We start from the raw sequence: 20,455 nt of genomic DNA, 5'->3' as shown, positions 1-20,455 counted from the left end.
AATACACATTGATCAGTGTTTTTTTTTTTTTTTAACATCTTTATCGGAGTATAATTGCTTTACAATGGTGTGTTAGTTTCTGCTTTATAGCAAAGTGAATCAGCTATACATATACATATATCCCCATATCTCTTCCCTCTTGTGTTTTCCTCCCTCCCACCCTCCCTATCCCACCCCTCTAGGTGCTCACAAAGCATTGATCAGTGTTTACATAGCATTTTCCCAAGAAGAAAGAGTGACTGAACCTGATAGTCATGAATAGCAGTCATTAGGGAAACATTTGCTGTGGTTCATTTCTTAATCTGTTAGCTTTCTTTTCCTACTCTGCCATCAAAACAGCTTTCTCCAAGGTCATTAATGACCTTGTCTCTAAACCCAGTAGGTGCTCGCATCCCTCATCTCTGTGCCCTCCAGGCAGCATCAGAGTTGACACCTTCTTCCTTCTTCTTCCCCTTATGTTTCCCTCTGTTTCCTTCCAGATCTGTTTCTATACATTTAATACAAATTTAAAAACTGGTATTGTACCAGGTTTATCATTTTATATCCTGTTTAACACATTGCATTTTTTTACATGAACATTAATGACCATTATATAGATATTCTGTAATCTTAAAAAGCCATAGAAGATTTTAAAAGAAATGTTCATTTTAGAAAATTTTTCTGCCATGGTATAATAAATTAAAATCATTTTGAAACCATATGTAAGGAAGTGGAATAAAGGACAAAGTGCTGTAGTTTTAACAATTTATTTATGATTGGAAGACTAGTCATGGGCCATATGGAATATTGTTGGAATGAATGGAAGGAAAATGTGACCTTTGTCAAGTCATTGGAACCTTTCTCTCTGTTTTCTAATCTATGAAATAACCATTGTACCATGTTTCTGAGGTCTCTTCCAGTATAATATTCTGTGACTCGTGAATTACTGCATGCTGGGAATTCCGCGTCAGTATGTTCTCTGCATCACATCAGTTTGCTCTGTGATGGCTGTGATTATTATAGATTATAGTGTACATACATAGTAAAATTAATTTGAAAAGTGCCCTGTTTACTACTTTATTAAATTGTTTGTCATGTGGCATAGTTTTCCTTCTAGTGGATCTAAATTCCTATCTTGTGAATTTATCTAATTTCTGTATTTGTTTATATAGACTATGGAGCCTATAATAGCTACAGTAAATGATTTTTATTTGCATTTGAAAGCATCTCACCCCATAGTGATTAATGATTATGAAGCTATATTTTAAAATATGAGTATGAATACACAAGAATACAGAGTTGTGAAAAAATTCATGTGTAAGTAACAATATATTCAGTTAGAAATACTCCCTATAATGGTCTGGTGTCAAATTGAAATTTTATATCTTTTTTCTATTCAGCAGCTTGTGGTACTTGATCCTTATGCCTTATGTGAATTCTTGAGTCATTTATTTTAGTAAAAATTGTATATTATTAAGGAAGTTGAAAAAGTTGTTCCACTAGTGTATTCATTTAGTTAAGAATCAAATCACACATTTTATTTACTTAAACCCATCTGTGCTTATTTTACCAGTAACATATTTGGTCTGCGGCCTGTGGATTATACAGACAGTGAAAATATGAAATCGCTGTTGCTGCTACCAGAGAAGAATGAATCATCATCAACTAGCCATTGTTCAGTAGTGAGTATGGTTTTAGCTTTGGGAAATTTATGTATTTTATTGAAATCAGCTATAAAATGAACATAATGGCAAAATTTCCAGTTAGCGAACTGCTTTCATTCACCAATTATTGAGCACTTTCTGTGTAGTAGCTATTGTGAATTCAAGTTCAAAGACATAATCAGAATAAATCAACAAATATTTATTGACCTGCCCCCTCTATATTTTAGGCAGCACTCATACAGCAATAAATATGACTGATAGAACTCTTATTCTCAAGAAGCTTACATTCTAGTGAGAGCTAGGAAAGAAAAAGACTGTAAATATATAAACTAATATAAATAAAATAATTTCGGAAACTTATAAATGAGTGCTTTGAAGAAGATTTTATAGAGTGTAACGGAGTGGAGAAAGTGGACTCCAAAAAAGGTACTGTTTTAGCTGGGTCATCGAGGAGGGCCTTTAAAGAACCGATACTTGGTCTGAAACCTGAATGAGGATGAGGGGGCATCCAGGTGAATATCTGGAGGACGAGTGTCCAAACAAAGGGAACAGCAAGTATGTAGGCCCTTCAGTGGATGACCTTGGTGTATTTGAAGATTAGAGAGAAAGTCATTATTGCTAGTGAATAGGGCATGTCTAAGAGTAATGGGAAACCATTGATAGGATTTAAAGCAAGGAATGGTATGATTTGATTAATGCTTTAGAAAGTTCACTCTAGCTGCTTTCTAATCAAGAGACATGGGGTGGCAGCAAGAGTGGAAGCAGGGAGATCACTTAGGACTGTTTCTTTGTGACAGGAGAAAGATACCGTCCTGGATTAAGGTAACAGCAGTGGAGATTATGAGAAGTAATGAGATTAGTATGTATTTTTGAGTTAATGCCACCAGAACTTTTGGATGGATTACATACAAAGTGTGGAGAAGGAGTAGAATTAATAGTGGAGAAGATGGTGGTGCCATTTACTGCCTTGTGGAAAGAATGCCTATTCCTTAGGAACCTCTAGCTTAGTGGGGAATATGGATGTAAAAAAAATTGTTACACACTGCAGTGAATTTGTAATACATGCCATAGAAAATGTACAGTAGAATCATGAAGGAAGAAGCTGACTTTAGGAGGGATCAGAAGAGAAGATGACAAGGTGTTTAAGTAAGCCTTTAAAGGTACAACTTTTTGCAAGGTATCTAGTAGCGTGCTAGTGGCTGCAAATAACAGAAAACGTTCACTCAAACACTTAAAGACAGCGTATTATCTTATATAAAGATAATCCCAATATAGGATAGCTCTTAATTTGGTTAGTTTAGCAATTACATGGCTGCACCAAAGACCCAAATTCTTTCTGTTGTTCTACTTTGCCATCCTCCGCTTGGTGGCTTTGTCCTCACTAATCTCCCTCCTAGTGGCTGCAGGATAATTGCCACAATTCCAGATGTGACAGTGTCCAGCATTAGGACTAAAACCTTTCCCAGAAGCCTTCCAGTGGACTTCCCCTTTATGTCTTACTGGTCAGAACTGGTCACACAATTGTTTTTGGCATACATCACGGTTGAAGATAGGGTCAGTCCTTGAAGAGTGGGTGTCTGAACAAAATTAGGATTCTCTTAGTGTGGAGGGAGTGAGGAATGGATTTTGATTGCTTCCTGCAATCAGGTGTACGAAGCAGGGATGGCAGGCCAAATCTAAGGGACAGCTAGTCAGAGAAACAGAGACATGAAGGACCTTAGAAATTTGAGAAACTAGAGTTTAGTGTGAGAGGAGCATGAGGTGCGTTAAAGAGGAATTGGAGGTAAAGAGATTGTGAAAGACCTTGAGTTCCCTGTGGAGGAGTTTAGACTTTATTCCCCAGTCAGTGGGGCACCTTTAGCGTGTCTCTAAGTGCAATGGGACTCTGCAGGGGATAGCTGGGGGCAGGCCGGGACCGAAGACTGGTTAGGAGGCTACTGAAGTGGGGTCCAGGTGTGCAATGGTGAGGACTGCAGCTACAAGTGGCGGGGGAAGGAGCAGGTGTGTGGAGAGGAGGTGAGGGGTTTTAGAGAGAGAGGGATGGTGGACGCACTGTATCTTAGCAACTGCTCAGACGGGGGAAAATGAGAGGAAAGGATGAGCTGAGATCTAGAACTGTTCAGAGAAGACTTCTTGTCTAGTGAGGGCAGTGGAGTAGTGGTTGACCCCATTGTTTAAGATAAGGAGGTAACCGAAAGTGTTTATAATTTGAGGTGGTCATAGGTGCTGTCACAGGCTGGTTACCCTTATACTTTGCAAACTCTTAATGTCCTGCTCCAGACTTCAGCCTTTTAAGTGTGCCCCATCTATAGAATTGGAAGAGAACCTAGAAATTAGCAGTTTAATATCCTCATTTTATATAAATGAGAAAACTGAGATGTAGTGTGATTTGCCCAGGGTTAACCAGCCATAGGAAAAAAAACTTTTTTAATGGATCAATTAGAACTTAAATTTCTTAAATCTTAGGTCAGTATTCATTCAGTCCCATCATACTTAACTATAAATTGGCACTTGCTTTATTCATTTGGACTTGAACTCTGCTGGCAGAACATAACATAACTAAGTTGTCATTTGCCAATGTTTCTTTTATGTAAAATCTGGGAAAGGATTATTTTAGATATGTCAAAAATAAAGATATCTTTATGGTATTATCGGAATCTGAGAGTGGCAATCTTCCTTTTAATTCAACTATCCAATTACTATCGTGTTTTTTTTAAATGTAAGAAACCTATACTTTCTTCATGTCACATGGACATAGCCTGTGAATATCGTTATTTACTATCTTAATGGTAGATCCTTGGCTAAGGAAACGATAATGAATGGTAACAAGTCCTTAAGTTGAAAGGGTTGTTTCTTTACGTGTACTCATTAAAATCAAGCTCTGGGATCTGCTTCCCCAGCCACTATCAGACTCCCTTTCACTCATCGTTTTCAGCCACATAGGCTGCCTTGCTGTTTCTTGAATCCCCCCCAAACACGGTCCCATTTCAGGTCCTTAGCATGAGCTGTTTTCTCCACCAGGAACAAATGTAGGGAGCCAGATGTACACATGGCATCCTTCCTCACTCCCTTCGACTCTTTGTGTAGTTTTTCAGGTCCTATTATTGATAAAGTCATTAATTTTGATAAATTCAGAATAACTAATTTTTCTAAGAAAAAGTTTCATATCTAATTATTCCTTAAATAAGAGTGTATTTAATGCCAGTGTACATAATATCTAATCTCTCTAAAAGCAGAGTATTGAAACTTTTGGATGTTTTCTGAACATCTTCTGAACCTCCTGGTTCTGAGACCTCTGCTTACTCTCGAATCAGATGCCTTCCCCACTCCCACCTCCCACCCCACATCACACATGTGGCTTTGATAGCTGTTTGCTTTATTTTATTAATTTTTTAAAGAGCTTTCCTTAACTATGAAAAATTAGTGCCAGTTTCTATTTTTTATTCTAATTTAGAAACTGGATAGGAAAATGCTTGACCCACTTTGGTGCTTTCCTGAGGTTGGTGGAAATAGTATCATATGCTATATTTAGAATTGATATCTTTTCATTTTTTATTTCGTGCAGAGAACTACTTTAGCTGAAGTGGAGTTATATAAATTGAAAAGTAATGTGTTCCATTTAGAGCTATTTTATGGCACTTATTTGTATAACTGACAAGAATATTTGAAATGCTGTTTTTTAATATTATCATTGTATAGCAATTGAATGATTGATAAAGTAGACTGAACTGTTTTCATCTTATGGAGTGTTTACAGTGTTTAGGTTAGGCATGGTTACCTCATCTTATAATTTAGTGAATAGGAAAGATAAGTGGACAGAAATGTGATGTCAGTATGTGTGTGGTGTGTGCACAGCATATCCAGGAAAACCTTTGCAACTTGAACCTTAGAGAAAGAAGTAATTCAGGAAGCCGAACTTTTAAGTGTTGAATATTGCCATTAAAAAAACTTTTTATAGAAATCTTTTTTAAAATGTCTTGAATACACACTTAAATACATAGTAGAATCTTACTTAGTGTATTTTGAGTGAATGAATTATTGAGATCAGTCTGTTTACAGTTGTAGCCAACAATTTATGTGTAATATTGTATGGCATCAGACTGGATAAATTATCGCTACTCAGATATGTGAAGTGAATATTTAAATACCAATTTTCTCCCATCTACTTACTGAACTATACTGGTAATTATACCTGCAGTGTTTTACTCATGTTCTGTGGAACTTTTGAGAGCCCAGATGTCCAGAATACACATACACTCATACATGTAGGAGGACCCTTTGTATGGTGTTTGAAAATTAAAGTATTGTGTTTGGCTTTTTATCTTGTAACACAGTAGTGCTGATTTACGTTTTCTTTCTTATCTGCTGGGTCATTGCTTTTCTTTTATCAGGTAGCTTTTGGCTAACTCTCACTCCAGTTTCATTTATTAAATTTCTGTTGGCTGCTATTGAAAACACTGTCCCGTTGCTTCTTTGAATCTTTCATGTCTAATCTTTAACGGTGTCCATTGGTGCCTCCTTTTTATTCTTGTCTTTTTTGTCTTCTGTAAGTTCTAAGTCTTCCTATTAAAATGAAAATATTAGTCTTTGTTAGTTCACTTCCCTTTTCATAAGCTGCATTGACTTACTACTGTTGGTGGATCTGATGTAACTTTGGTATTCCTTTGTCTGTTTTCACTTTCTTGGTTTCGAGAGGTAACTGTTTTAGTGTTAAAATTTTGTTTTCTGTCTTTGAGATCAGTGCTGTTCTAGAAGCCTTAGTTTTCTTTAATTTTTTATGTAATCTCAGTTTAAATTAAAAAGACCAAGTTGAGTTTAATTCTATTGGAATAAGTTAGTGGGGGGGAGATAGAGAATTGATCATTTTAAGTGGGTATTTTGGGTTACTTTAAAAAAAGGGAGGAGTGCTTACTGGTGACAGAATGAAGTTGTAAAACCCTAGAGAGACCCAATTTAGCATCAAGGAGGGAATTCCTAGTGGCACAGTGGTTAAGAATCCGCCTGCCAGTGCAGAGGACATAGGTTCGATCCCTGGTTCGGGAAGATCCCACATGCCGCAGAGCAACTGAGCTCGTGCGCCACAACTACTGAGCCTGCGTTCTAGAGCCCATGAGCTGCAACTACTGAGCCCGCGCACTGCAACTACTGAAGCCCCTGCGCCTAGAGCCCGTGCTCCGCAACAAGAGAAGCCACCACAATGACAAGCATGCGTACCGCAGTAAAGAGTAGCCCCCCACTCGCCGCAACTAGAGAAAGCCCCCGTGCAGCAACAAGGACCTGGTGCAGCCAAAAATAAATAAATAAAAAATAAAATAAATTTATTTAAAAAAAAAAATAGAATCAAGGAAACAAGACATCCCGGGTATAGACAGCTAGCCCAAGTAGTGTTTTATTGGGAGAAGGGGGTAAAGAAATAGAAAAACAGCTATTCAAATGCATTGAGCATTAAGGTTCAATGGAAATTTTGGGGAATTACTAGATAAACTAAGGAATGAAATCCAAGCTTGTATCAATTGAAAGTTAGTTTAATTTTTCTCTAATCTTTAAATGTTTTTAACACTGTGGCATCTCCTCTTCCATTGACAGGTAAACACTGGTCAGCGCAGGGATGGGCCTCTTGTACTTATAGGCAGTGGACTTTCTTCAGAACAACAGAAAATGCTCAGTGAGCTTGCAGCAATTCTTAAGGCTAAAAAATGTGCTGAGTTTGACAGTACAGGTGAGGATTATTTATTTATTTATTTATTTTTGGTTGAAGAAATTTTTAAATGGGTAATTCCATTGTAGAGCTCCCTTTGATAATTTATATGTTTTAACCATTGGGATCTGACTATATACTTTGACTCTGGTAATAATTCTAAAATGTTTTTACAGTTATAAACTACTTACAAGTCTTGATTTAGTTAGGAAATATAAAGTTTAAAGCTTTACACCTATTTTTAAGACAGAACAATACGTCAGAGCAATTTTATGAGTTTGCTAATGTCAAATAAATTGTAATGCAGCATAATGCTTTAATTCCTTAGTTATAATTTGAAATAGAAAAGAAAAATTTGTTTTGGCTACTGTGGCTTTAAGATATATGGTTTATAAAAAAAAAAAAAAAGATATATGGTTTATGATCTGGTTTTTCATGTTGGTAGCCAGAATAGAGAATGAAACTAAATAAAAGAAGTCTTATACCTAAGTATAAAAATTGTTGCCTTTCAAGAAAATTCAGGTATAAGTTTATAAAATGTAGACTAACTGGTTATAAAAAGCAGACTGGTTAAAAAATTATTTCGGTTTATATTTCTGTTTCTCTTATTGCTTTTTTTGTTTTCCAGTAACTCACGTCATTGTTCCTGGTGATACAGTTCAAAGCACCCTGAAATGTATGCTTGGGATTCTCAGTGGTTGCTGGATCCTAAAATTTGAATGCAAGTATTGGATTTGGGAGAGTTACAAAAGGAATTAAGTAATGAAATAAAATGAAATTGACTAATTTCATTTTTATAATGCACGACTGCCAATAATTATTTAAGGACCTTATGCTAATTTTTTTACCTCTGGTTAGTCACTGCATTTTGAAAAAGCATCTCATATTAATGGTATCATTTAGATGTTCTTAGTAAATATCCACAAGTATGTCCTGGTTTCAAAATCTTTTATTCTACAGTACCAACTATTTTAATCAAGAGTAAATGGATTATGTAATAGACCTGTAAGCTTAAACAATCTGTATTACCATTACATGATATATATAACTTAATAAATGCATGTTTTAAATATACAACTATGAAATGAAAGTAGTTTATTGCTTTCCCTTTTTGATTCCTAAAAACTTAACTGTATAACTCTCTTTTGCTCTCTTAGCTAATATGGTATATTTTAGGAAGCTGTTTGGCAATTTAGACTGCCCTGTACTACCTGGTTTGGGGCGAATACACTAGGTAGTCTCTAAACCTCTGATGAAAATGTGTCCCCATTACCCCTTTCTAGTTACGTAGTCAAACACCACTACCTTTGGAGCTGCCTCTCACCTTCCCAGCTCTCACTTGTTTGTTTTTCTTAACCTTGGATTCACCTAGGACTTAACAAAATAAAAAGAAAGCTCACGCAAGGTTATTTTCTACTCCTCAATCACTAAAGTATCTACTTGTGATATGATGGCTAATACAGGACAGTGAAATGACCTTTTTTGCTAACTAATTGTTTATAAAAGAATAGTGGCTATAAAGGGGGTACACAGGGAATCTTGTTATGATGCAGTTGAGTATCTTGATCCTAGTGGTAGTTATGTTACACAGTCTACACATGTGATTAAATGTCAGATGTACGTGCGCATGCGCGCACACATACACACAAAAGAGAGCGTGTATAATTGATGAAATCTGAATAAGTTCTTTGGATTGCGTCGGTGTCCAATTCTTGCTTTTGATAATTGTGCTATTGTTGTGTAAGATGTTAACATTGGAGGTAGGGTGCATGGAACCTCCCTGTATGTTTCTTTGCAACCGCCTGTGAATCTATAATTATTTCAAATTAAAAAGTTAAAAAAGAATAGTGAGTATTTTTAATGAAACTTTCCTTGTAAGAAGCAAATGATGGATTAGTTTTGAAAAAATCTTTTGTTTTATAGCTTTGTGTTTTGAAGGTTTTTTGGCAGAGATGCTTGATTTAGTCAAAATCTTTATATTATTAATTTAATCTGTTGTTTGAAATTAACTTGGTTTGTAAAAAAGTTTCCTTTTAGCAACTGATATTCACGTCTTTATAAAATACAGCTACCACTTTTCTTGTGATGGTAGTCTCCACTGATTTGGTCTGAGTCACCTGTGACTAGCAATGCTACTCTATCTGTTCTCGTCAGTATCTGTTACTAGACTCTGCCAGTCAACCAGTTAAACAAGTATGATAAACAATTGGACTGATTGGCCATTTACATAGAAAAAAAAGTTTCTCTTTATGTCTCTTATTTTTGAATTTTCATTTCCTTTTCTAATCTGTGGCAAGTCTTATTGGGCCTCAGTATTTTAAAAAAATGACTTAAAATGGTTCCATGATTATAGATGTTTTTGTACTGAACTTGTGCCAGAAACCTTGCCTGTGGTTATAGGAAGGAATGGATTTTCATAATAATAAGGTCTCAGTAATAAAGAAGCCATGTGAAATTTTGAATATTAAGACAGTTACCACTTACCCAGTAAGTCTAGTTCTTGTGAATTTGCCAAACTTGCATCTGGTTACGTATACAGACTACATGATTCATTTCCATAATATCTGCCTTCTTTAAGAAATGGAAGTTTTGTCACTTTAATGGCTTGGTCATGTCATTTTTATAGAATCACTGATGGACTCAAGCTGACCTAATAGCGTGCTGCTTGGTGATTTTCACAGTAGTGAATAATATACTCTAATATCAATGTTTTAGTATAAAAGATGGATGGAATCTCTTACTGAAGTTCATATCCCCATATTGTCTAATATGTTCAAATAGGTTTGAGAAATACGTTTAGGGTTTGAGACAATTACTTTAAATAGCCGCTGGGTTTATAAAAAGAAAGCAAGAACACTCAAATACTTTCTATCCTAATACATTTTTCTATGGTTTCTGTGTTGTTCTTAATGTCAGGCAACTTAGTGTGATTTTTTTTTTTTTAACATTGCTTTTTTTTATTTTAATTAATTAATTAAGTTAGTTAGTTAGTTATGGCTGTGTTGGATCTTTGTTTCTGTGCGAGGGCTTCCTCTAGTTGTGGCAAGCGGGAGCCACTCTTCATCGCGGTGCGCGGGCCTCTCACTATCGCCGCCTCTCTTGTTGCGGAGCACAGGCTCCAGGTGCGCAGGCTCAGTAATTGTGGCTCACGGGCCCAGTTGCTCCGCGGCATGTGGTATCTTCCCGGACCAGGGCCCGAACCCGTGTCCCCTGCATTGGCAGGCAGATTCTCAACCACTGCGCCACCAGGGAAGCCCTAGTGTGATTTTTAAAGAAATGTTCACAGCTATTCAAAACTAGTTGAAAACCATCTATATTAAGGAAAGATGTGGTGGACCAAAGCTTTCAAAATTAATCATAAAGATTTATGACTTATTAAAACTAGATCTTGTGTTTGAGTATATCCACCAGCTTGCCTGGTAGACAGAAGCTTTACTGGCTGAACTATATAGAAAGTTTAGTATCAACTTTTTATGGCATTTTCCACAAACCAAGTAGATTAAAGAGGAAATTTCATCTCAACTTTCTCTGTAGAGAACTGTCTTATTTAAAAACTTAAGCAAATTTAAACAAAGTAACAAAAAGAATTATACAAAACAGTCTGGATCCATTGGATCCAAATTTAACTATTGGAAGTCTTCTGTTGAAACTTATTTTGTCTTAATTGGTTCATATCTCTTATTTTTTTATATTATATATATAGAGAGCATCTTACAGTGTCATAGTTAATGAACTTTGAATGAACATTCTAAGAATAGGGCATAATTATACTATTGTACTAGCCATTCTGTCTCATCATATTTATTTTACAGATATTTTATCAAATGGTATTTATCTTTATTTTACAGAAATGGGAGATACAGCTAGGAAAGTTCCTTCTTCAAGATTAAATTTGTGCCTGAGATTCTGCTTTAGTCCTAGTTTTGGTGCTAATTCCTCACAGGCAACTAATAACCATCCCTGTACAGGGTGAATTTTGGTAATTAAAGAGGTGACTAGAATGAAGATTAGAAGATATATAAATATGCCATTTTATTCATCTCTTAGAGAATGAAAAAGGTGGAATTGCATCCTAAGGATGTAAACTAGCCTTCAGAAAGTGAAAATGTATTTTACTGACCTGTTCTTTCAGTACACTGCTTTCAAAATCTCCTCTAGCCTAACCTTTTTTAAAAAAAAATTTAATTCTGCCTCTTCATTTCTCATCTCACTGTGAAGGGGAGAGCAGATGGCTGTCCTCTTTTCTTTCGTAATCTCTTCCTCTTCTCCACTCTCATCTAAGTTTAAATAAAATTGCTGCTATAGAAGTTCTGAAAGACCTCAGCACCTAAGGGAATTGCTGCGGGAATGTGCCAGACATTTTGCACTGGACTTGTGCTGTGAGGAGAGGAAGGGCCAGATACGGTGTTTCTTTGTTTTTGTTTTAGATGAGGAAGATGGAGCCTAAGAGGCAATCATTATATCATCATTTTGTAAATGACTTCATGATCAGATTAATAAACTTATACTTTTCTATTAAAATTTATTTCTTCAAATGGATGTTGAGTGAGCTGTGGAATTTTAAAAATACAGGTAGTTTTTACTAGTCATATTTTGCTAATTATCAAAAAATAAGTATACCAAAGCATTTCTGTCAGCTAAGATTGATTAGGCAACTTCATGCTTAGAGAAATATTTTACAAAGATTGTCTAAGAATAAAAAAAAATTAACATCTGTTGATATAATAGTCCTACGTCTGAGAATATACTCCAAGCAAGTAATACAAAAGAAAGAAAAAAAACGATTTGCATTGTTATTTCTTATAACAAGAAGTAGGGGGAAATAACCGGAATATGAAAAAATAAAGAACATTCTGGAGTGCTTAAAGGTGTTTTCTGAAAAAAATTTTATTTTTATATGATAATTAGTAGGAGTGAAATATGAAAAAACAAATTTGTTTAAATTTTTTAAAGAGCATAAAACAATTATATCTTCACTGTCAGTATATAAATGTGTGAATATGTACAGGGAAAGAAACAAAACAGTTGTAGATTGGTAGGTCGAGGTCTGTTTGTTTATAACAGTTTTAAAATCAATGTATGTCTCTTAAATTCAAATTTTTTACGAAGAAGTTCAAATTCTCAAGTTCTAATAACAATTAGATCTTCTTTTTGACCTTTTCTAAAAATTAATTGGGTGGATAAGGGTTTCATTCTTAATCAGGGAAATTAGAACCTGTGTATGTATATTGCTCCCGTCTGGTACACCAGATTGTTGACACCTGCTGTGCAGACCAAGCAGATACATTTTAACATGGTTGTTGTCCAAGAAAAATGGAAGTCTTACATAAATATTTCAGTTTTAAATATATGACTAAAAAAGAACACCAAGTATGAGTTTTTAAATTATTGAGAAAAATTTTGGACATTAGGCTGAGTTTGGTCTTTAACCACATTTATAAAGAGAAGGATTGTTTTGATATTATTATTCATAATACAAGGTTTTAGAATTGATACCCAGATTTTGCCCAAGCAAATTTTATGATACAGTAATATATTTTTGTGATAGAATTTGACCTGCTTCTCAATATGCATTAAGTAAAATAAATAAATTTAGCAAACTATCCTATGAGGAAATGGATTTTTATGTATACATATGCTTAGAATATTGGCTTAAAAAGTAGCCAAAAATAAACAGTTGTTCAATGGTATTTATTTGAAAACACAAAATCTAATGATCTGTGACAGTTGATTTCCTAAATCTAAATGTTTATGATGGCACTAGAGGAGCATTTACCTCTTATTTTACATTTTCAGCCTTCATTTTATTGTCCTTCCACTCTTCCCTGTGGAATATCATAGTATTGGGCTTAGCTCTTCTTTTACTTGCCATCCAATTTTTTAAAAAATTACAGTGAGAGTGAAAGTTGTTTTTCCATTTTTGTCATTGTTGTAAAAAGTTTCCTCTTAAAAACCATTTCTTTTTGTCTGAAGTTTAGTGATATCATAGCCTGTTTGACTAAAAAGCTTACTAGAAAAGCATCTAAAAATAATTTTTTTTGTTTTTACAACTTGGGTCTTCATTTTCAATACAATCAGAAAGGAAATTCTTCAGTGTTTATTTTGCTAATATGCGGTTTTCTTGAGTTACATAAGTGCCCAGTTTGGATCTAATGACATATATTTATTAGGATTTTTGATTTTGACATAAAATATTTGATTCTGTATTTTCTTTTTTTTTTTAGGATAACATTTAGTGTTGGCTAAGAGTAATATTTAATTCTGATTTTCAGTGCTATTTCAGTTACAAATAGCCAGTGGCTCCAGAAGAATAACAGTTCTTTAAATTAGGAATTTATTTATTGCTCTAGCTTTTGAAGAGAGTAAGCACATTCTGTGGTCTTCATGGAGGGATACTTTCCCCTTTGGACATTTGGAATTTTGGGCATTTAACAGATCTCCATTTTAACGCTTCATTCTGTCTTCATTGTATTCTATAATCATTTGTATGTAGCTGTAGATTCAGAAACCCTTTTTTGTACTCCCTCCCGTTTGTGCAATCCTTTTTTTCTTTCTAAAACTAGGAAAAGTGACTAAGCTTAATATAGATTAATGAACATCATCAGTGGTTCATGCAGCTGAAATGAAAATACACATCCATGGATATATGTGCTTTTATGAGGTAGGAGGCAAGAGTGGCTACTAGAGATTCAGAATAAAGGAATACATTTCTGGAGGGTACAAGCTTCTTTTAAAAAAAAAAAAAATCATATCCCAGAATTCATAAGCTGCATTAGTATACAGATTCTAGACTTTGCTTAGGTAGCCAGAGCTACCTTAATGACTTTGAGTTAATGACTTTCAGTTAAGCAGTACTTTGGGAATTGGGCTGCTTACCTCTATATAAAAAAGTAATAAAATCAGGGCAAAAGGAAAGCTTACCTGAAATGGTAGACATGATCCGGAATACATCTGCGCTGAAAAGAATCTTAGTTTTAATAAGATAGGTAGTTGATTCCTGTATTTCTGAAAAATGATAGCTTTCGTCAAAATCTTAAAATATAATAGAACATGTGAAAAGTAAGAAAGATGATATAAAGCATACATTTTACAAGGATAGTGGCTTGACACATTTTAAAGTATATATCATTCTGGCATATTCAGAAATCTCCTGTGTTTACATAAACAATATAAATTATTCATGTATAGTCATTTCAGTTTGGATTCAGATCCTCCTATTTAGCTGAGAAAGTTAACTAGTGATCTTGCATATGCATATTTCTTCACAAGAATCCATTTCTGCTGAACTATTTTATTGGCAGATAATGGAATAATATGGACTTTATTAAGTACAAATACAAAATATAATTTGGTTGAGTTTTAGGATGTATTTTTTTATTGAAGTATAGTTGATTTACAATGTATTAATTAGTGCTGTACAGCAAAGCGATACAGTTATACATATATATACATTCTTTTTTATATTCTTTTCCATTATAGTTTATCACAGGATATTGGATATAGTTCTGTGTGCTATACAGTAAGGAAGTATCTTTAAATTGGTGGAAAATGACCTGTTTTAAAATCTTTATAGAGATTAAGGATTACAGTATATATTATACTTTAGATGAGTTTATGACTAGAAATTTTGTGAAAGTTCTGATAGTTTGTTTAACATGGAAAATAGATTTAACAATTCTTGCTGCAGTTTGCTTAACTAACTTATGTTGAGTAATTAAAACCTTAAAATATTATCTATTATTTAGGTTTGTTAATTAGGTAGTATTTTGGCTTGTAGATTCTTCCATTTCATTGATGATGTTAATATATCAGCATTTAGGTTGCTGAAAGTTTAAAGCATTTCATTCTTGTTTTGGTAAATCAGTTCAGTTGGTTTATCTCCAAAGAAATCTACGAGGAAGTTGATATGAAATGTAATTATCGTAAATGTCTACTGAGAAGTATGAACATTCTGAAACTCAGAGGGTACAAATGAGAGAGTGGCAGCTTTGGCATCAGTCAGATTAAACAAACTCATTGATTCACTGAAGACAAAGCCAAATGCATTGTTCTCCCCCCTCCAACCCCCCACTCCCAGGTAGTCAGCAGTTTTTGACATTTTGGTATACTTTTTGGCTAATCTCTTAAAAATAAGGATCCTCCTATTTAGTCATCTGTTAAGTGGTTATGTCATTTATTTTGAGATAACAATATATTAAATCTGAGTAGAGAATACCTGGCATTTCCTAAGATGCTTTATTTTTTTTAATAAAGGTAAAAAAACACTGATCTAGAAGTTGGAGGATATCTGAGTTCTCATCTCACATGTATCACTGGGAAAGCTGCTTAAATCTCTTAGGATTTAGCTTTCCTTATCTATGAAATGAAGAGGTTGATTAGACAAGCATCAAGAGTTTCAAATTGGCAATCTAAGTCCAAAACAGATACAATTTATGTGGTTTAGTTCAGCATAATCATTTAATTTTTGTGTCTTTAGGTAGGATGTACATTTTCCTATTTGTTACAGTCTCCATAACTCCCTACCACTTAACACAAGGTTCCCCACATGATTATGTAATTTGAATGGCCCTTGTAGGCATTTGAGTTACAGTCTTTGGACTAGATGTCACACCCGAGTTTCAAAAAATTCTCCATGTTTTCTGTTCTACAACGGCAATTCTCACGGGTTGTTATAGACCTAGAAACTGTTCCTTAGTTTTCAGGGGGAAGCTGTATTTTCCTTCTTTAGCTGATATTAAGTGGTAGAGAGAGTTGGCAAATTGTTACTTGGAATAAAAGGATATCAGAGGAGCACATTCTTCATTTAGCTCAGTAATTGTAATTAGAGCATTGGATTTTTCTTTCTGCCTTTACAGAAATTTACTGAACAATTGCTATAAGGCTGAAAGTTTTGTGACTTGAGGCATATTTACACTGAAAGAGTACTGGCATCTTCCTCTGGTATTGCCATGCTGCCCTCTTGGTGTCTGCCATCTCATTTCTCTTGATGCCATGCTTATCTCATTCTGATATCTGTTAAGACTACATTCTGTTGATTGACTAATGCTGGCATCTTGGCCCGGATCAATTGAAACCATTTTAGTATGCTTTTTTGATAGTTTAAATAACCAGTCAAATAAACCCATAAAATGGATAAGCAGCCAGCATAGGCACAGCCCATTTATTTATTTCTGTAGTTAGACATTAGCTGTTTACTTGTTACAGTTACTTGATATTATAGGAGTATTCAATGATCAGTCCTTGGCTTTATATGCTGGCATATACAGTTCATCTAAAGATACTGGTATAAATGCTCTTCAGATATCATCAGGAAAGGAGGTTTAGGAAGGGGGTTACATGCTTAAGTGATAAAAAGTAAAAGTAATAATTTATATGTGAAATAATGAGCTTGAGGTAAGTCAATGATTTGGCTAGATTGGTAATGTTTTTTGCGTTGGTGTTTAATGTAGAACCAATATGTGATGTCATGTAAGCACACTGTCAGTGTTTCTCGTATGATTTTGACCTAGTCAAAAATTTTATTTTGAGACTCATTTTCAGTATACAGTAAAGTTAACATTTTAGTATTAGCTTCATTGGAAAGATAGTTTTTTATACCCTGTGAGTAGTTATTAAAAATTCTATTTTTAAAATATAATTTTTACTACATGCAAAAAACCAACAATTTTTTATAAAAACCATCATATTTATGATAAGTTAGTGAGAAGAGTAGAATTCAGCGTAGCAAACTTAGCTAAATATGATCCTTGTATTGAAAACACTGGGGACTAAAACACAGGCAAAACTAGCAAAAAATTAAGAATCACATGATAGGGAATTATAGATATGCCAGGGTTGAGTGTTCAACTGGAATATGCATTAATAGTCCCAAGTTAAAAAATTCAGTCCCTTGACAAAGCTCTGCTTTTGGCGAGATAGATGTATTCAGTCATTAAGATATTCTAACTTTTATATATTACACAGTGTCTTGGAATATCTCAATTGAAGCAGCTCTAAAAACATTTGAAATATTCACCGAGTCATCTCTAGACTGGTGACTTCAGTGTGTACCTGTCAATTCCAAACACGTCCCAGACTCTGCTTTACTGTTTATTTTAACAAGTGCTGTAGAGCCCCTGTTATTTGACCAGCTTAATAAGCGAGGTGTTCTGGACTCAAGTACTTTCCTTAATGTCAGATCACTTTTAGTCTAACAGGAGGTTAGGCATAGGACTGCCAGAATGAGTGGGGCAGATGACAAGACCTCAGGGTCAGATCATTGTGGGATCTGGGACTTTTTATTCACTTTAATTTTGATAATGGTTATAAATTAAAATTTAGATTTTTATTCTTGTACATGAAATAATGTACTGATTTAGGTTTTTCAGAAAGAAAACTAAAATTTGTATTCAGTACTACTTCATTGCTCAGTCCTCTGAAGGAAAGATTTCTTACATTTTCTTTATATGGAAAACCAGTTTTATTACATTTTGTTTTGGCATAAGTAAGGTTTCTTTTTCTGTTTCAGAGCAATATTTAACCATGAAGAAGAAAAATCACTTAGGTAAATGGCATAATTTCAATGTGAAAGAAATAATGCTCACTTGATATTTATTTTGCTTTTATCCTCGTTTTTTTCCCAGGGGTGAAAGCATGTCTACAAAGAAAAGAATATGAACAGGAAGAAAAGTATGAAATTCCTGAAGGACCACATAGAAGCAGGCTCAACAGAGAACAGCTGGTATTTTCCTTTTGATACTACTTTTATTGTTCTTATTATAACTTAATACTATTATTACCGTCAGGAAAAACTTCTCCTGCCCTTTCAACAAGTACAGGTGACTGATTAAAATTTTAATTGTGCTTATTTCAAGCACTTGATTCTGAGAGATGATCACAATGAGCAGTAAAAACCAGAAGGTAATAATTTCATACTGTTACTAGATTTTGGGCATCTTGAACATTCCCATAAACCTTTCAGAATCTGAGGTGAGTCTCAGATAGAGGAAGTAGCTTGAGAGAAGAATTAGAGCTACTGCTCGGATTTAGTTAATCATGTCTTTATTACCACATATTGTAGTTTTAATGGATAAAATTCCATTACCCTGTTGACATATAGGTATATTAAAAATGCCAAAGAAAAGTTTTTGTAGAAGGGACTTGTGAAACTTTTTCTGTAAAGCTCACAGAAGTGTGTTTCATATCTAATTGGATCCCTAGCCATGGCCTTATAATGTATTGTGTTCTAAGGAAAACATCTCTAGAATCCTGGAGGCCACACTCCCACGTCACTGCCCTGGCGACCTTAGATTGGTAGTATATAGGAACCTAAACATGGATGGGCAGAATTGGAAACTCCTTAGAAAAGCTGTTACTCTTACAATTAAGTTTAGCTTGGTATCCGTGAAGCATGTTTCAGATACCCTAGGAAGGAATTCTTGGGGCTTTAAGTCCCATGAAATATGAATAAATATTCTGATATAAGACGCTTGATGAACAGGTTTTATGTGTATGTATACCACACACACACACAGAGACACACACACCGAGCACACCTAAAATGTGAGAAGAGTGAAAAGCACCAGAGTCTTAAGGAAAAAATTGTATAGGAAACCTTTATTTGCATGAGTATTTTTTTTGACCTAAATGGTTTATTTGAAATACAACTTGTCCTAGCACCTCATTAAGTAGCTTCTTAACTGCTTGTGACTTTTATTTTTATTTCCCTATTCATATGCAGTGTTTTTAAATATTTTGGTCTGCTTTTAATGAGCTTTTTTTTTTGTTTTTTCAGTTGCCAAAGCTGTTTGATGGATGCTATTTCTATTTTGGGGGAACCTTCAAACACCATCCAAAGGACAACCTTATTAAGCTTGTCACTGCAGCTGGGGGACAGATCCTCAGTAGAAAGCCCAAGCCAGACAGTGACGTGACTCAAACCATCAATACAGTCGCGTACCATGCCAAACCTGATTCTGATCAGCACTTCTGCACACAGTATATCATCTATGAGGATTTGTCTAATCATCGCCCAGAGAGAGTTCGGCAGGGCAAAGTCTGGATGGCTCCTTCCAGCTGGTTTATAGATTGTGTGATGTCCTTTGAGTTGCTCCCTCTTGACAGCTGAATCCTATACCAGATGTACATTTCAAATTGAACTTACACAGTGTGAGAGCCCAGTGACTGCACTGTTTTGATCATTCACATTTTTACAAATAGGTAGACTCATTCATACATTTTTTTTCCCTTGAATTAAAAAAAAACAAATTGTTTGCCAGATTATGAATTCATTCTATGTTTACCATTTAGATGCAGAGATTGCTTTAAGGGATTTTTCTTTTTAAAACTGGCATATGTGTTGATTCATCATGTCTTTCTATTCACATTATCAGCTCTCAAAGATTAATGAGGGGATCAGAACTGTTGGTTAAACACACAAGTGGTATCACTATGTCTCACCCTTTTAATGTTCTTTGATGAAAAAAATCCACACCTGCCACCAGCAAAAATACTTGCCTTCGTTTAGTAAGCAAATAACATTGTCAAATAATTTATTCTGGCTTTGTTATAATGAAAATAGATTACCTGGTCTAAATGTGCCACCATAGGTGTTAAATTCTTCTCCTGTCTACAGTTGTATTTATTTTGCTACTTATAATTTACTTGTTCCTACATTTTTGTTCCCTTTTTAAAAAAAAATCTTGTCTCTTAATCAGGAAATCATGATTTGAATCTCAACATTACTGTTCTATGTTGGTGAAAGTCAACATTGGGCTCGTGATATATATTTTTGTTGTATATATTTGCTTATTGTTAATCAACTTATAACTGTGTTAATAATATATATATATGTGTAGAACATTTTCTCTAACACATTTTAGAGACATTGTCAATCAAATGTAAATAAATTAGGGAGCAGTCTTTCTGGTAGACCTTACGTATTGCTAAAATAATTTTTTCTGTAGGTCTTAATTTCTTCATAAATTGTTTTTCATTTTTGGATTGCTGGGGAGGCAGAAGTTGGTGATTACTTGATTTAGAACAGATTTTTGTCCAGGTGATACAAAAGGCTATGACAGTAAGTTTAATGGTAGTAGTGAAGAGGACTTATTCATAATACCAGGACCATCAAGGC

At 34.5% G+C, this 20,455-nt stretch overlaps 1 protein-coding gene across 1 annotated transcript in view; it reads left to right on the top strand.

The window, feature by feature from the left end:
* BARD1 (BRCA1 associated RING domain 1) overlaps window positions 1–19,535 on the top strand; it is a 72,705-nt gene extending 53,170 nt beyond the window's left edge. Inside the window, exons 7-11 of the mRNA XM_061204747.1 lie at window positions 1,553–1,661; window positions 7,230–7,362; window positions 7,970–8,062; window positions 17,964–18,061; window positions 19,115–19,535. Of these exons, the coding sequence (XP_061060730.1) occupies window positions 1,553–1,661; window positions 7,230–7,362; window positions 7,970–8,062; window positions 17,964–18,061; window positions 19,115–19,447 (766 nt within the window). The 3' untranslated portion in view covers window positions 19,448–19,535. The remainder of the gene's footprint in view (window positions 1–1,552; window positions 1,662–7,229; window positions 7,363–7,969; window positions 8,063–17,963; window positions 18,062–19,114) is intronic.
* Window positions 19,536–20,455: the final 920 nt, after the last annotated feature.

Source organism: Eubalaena glacialis, chromosome 1, assembly GCF_028564815.1.
Source record: "Eubalaena glacialis isolate mEubGla1 chromosome 1, mEubGla1.1.hap2.+ XY, whole genome shotgun sequence".
Lineage (NCBI taxonomy): Eukaryota > Metazoa > Chordata > Mammalia > Artiodactyla > Balaenidae > Eubalaena > Eubalaena glacialis.
This window is presented reverse-complemented; position numbering and strand designations above follow the sequence as displayed.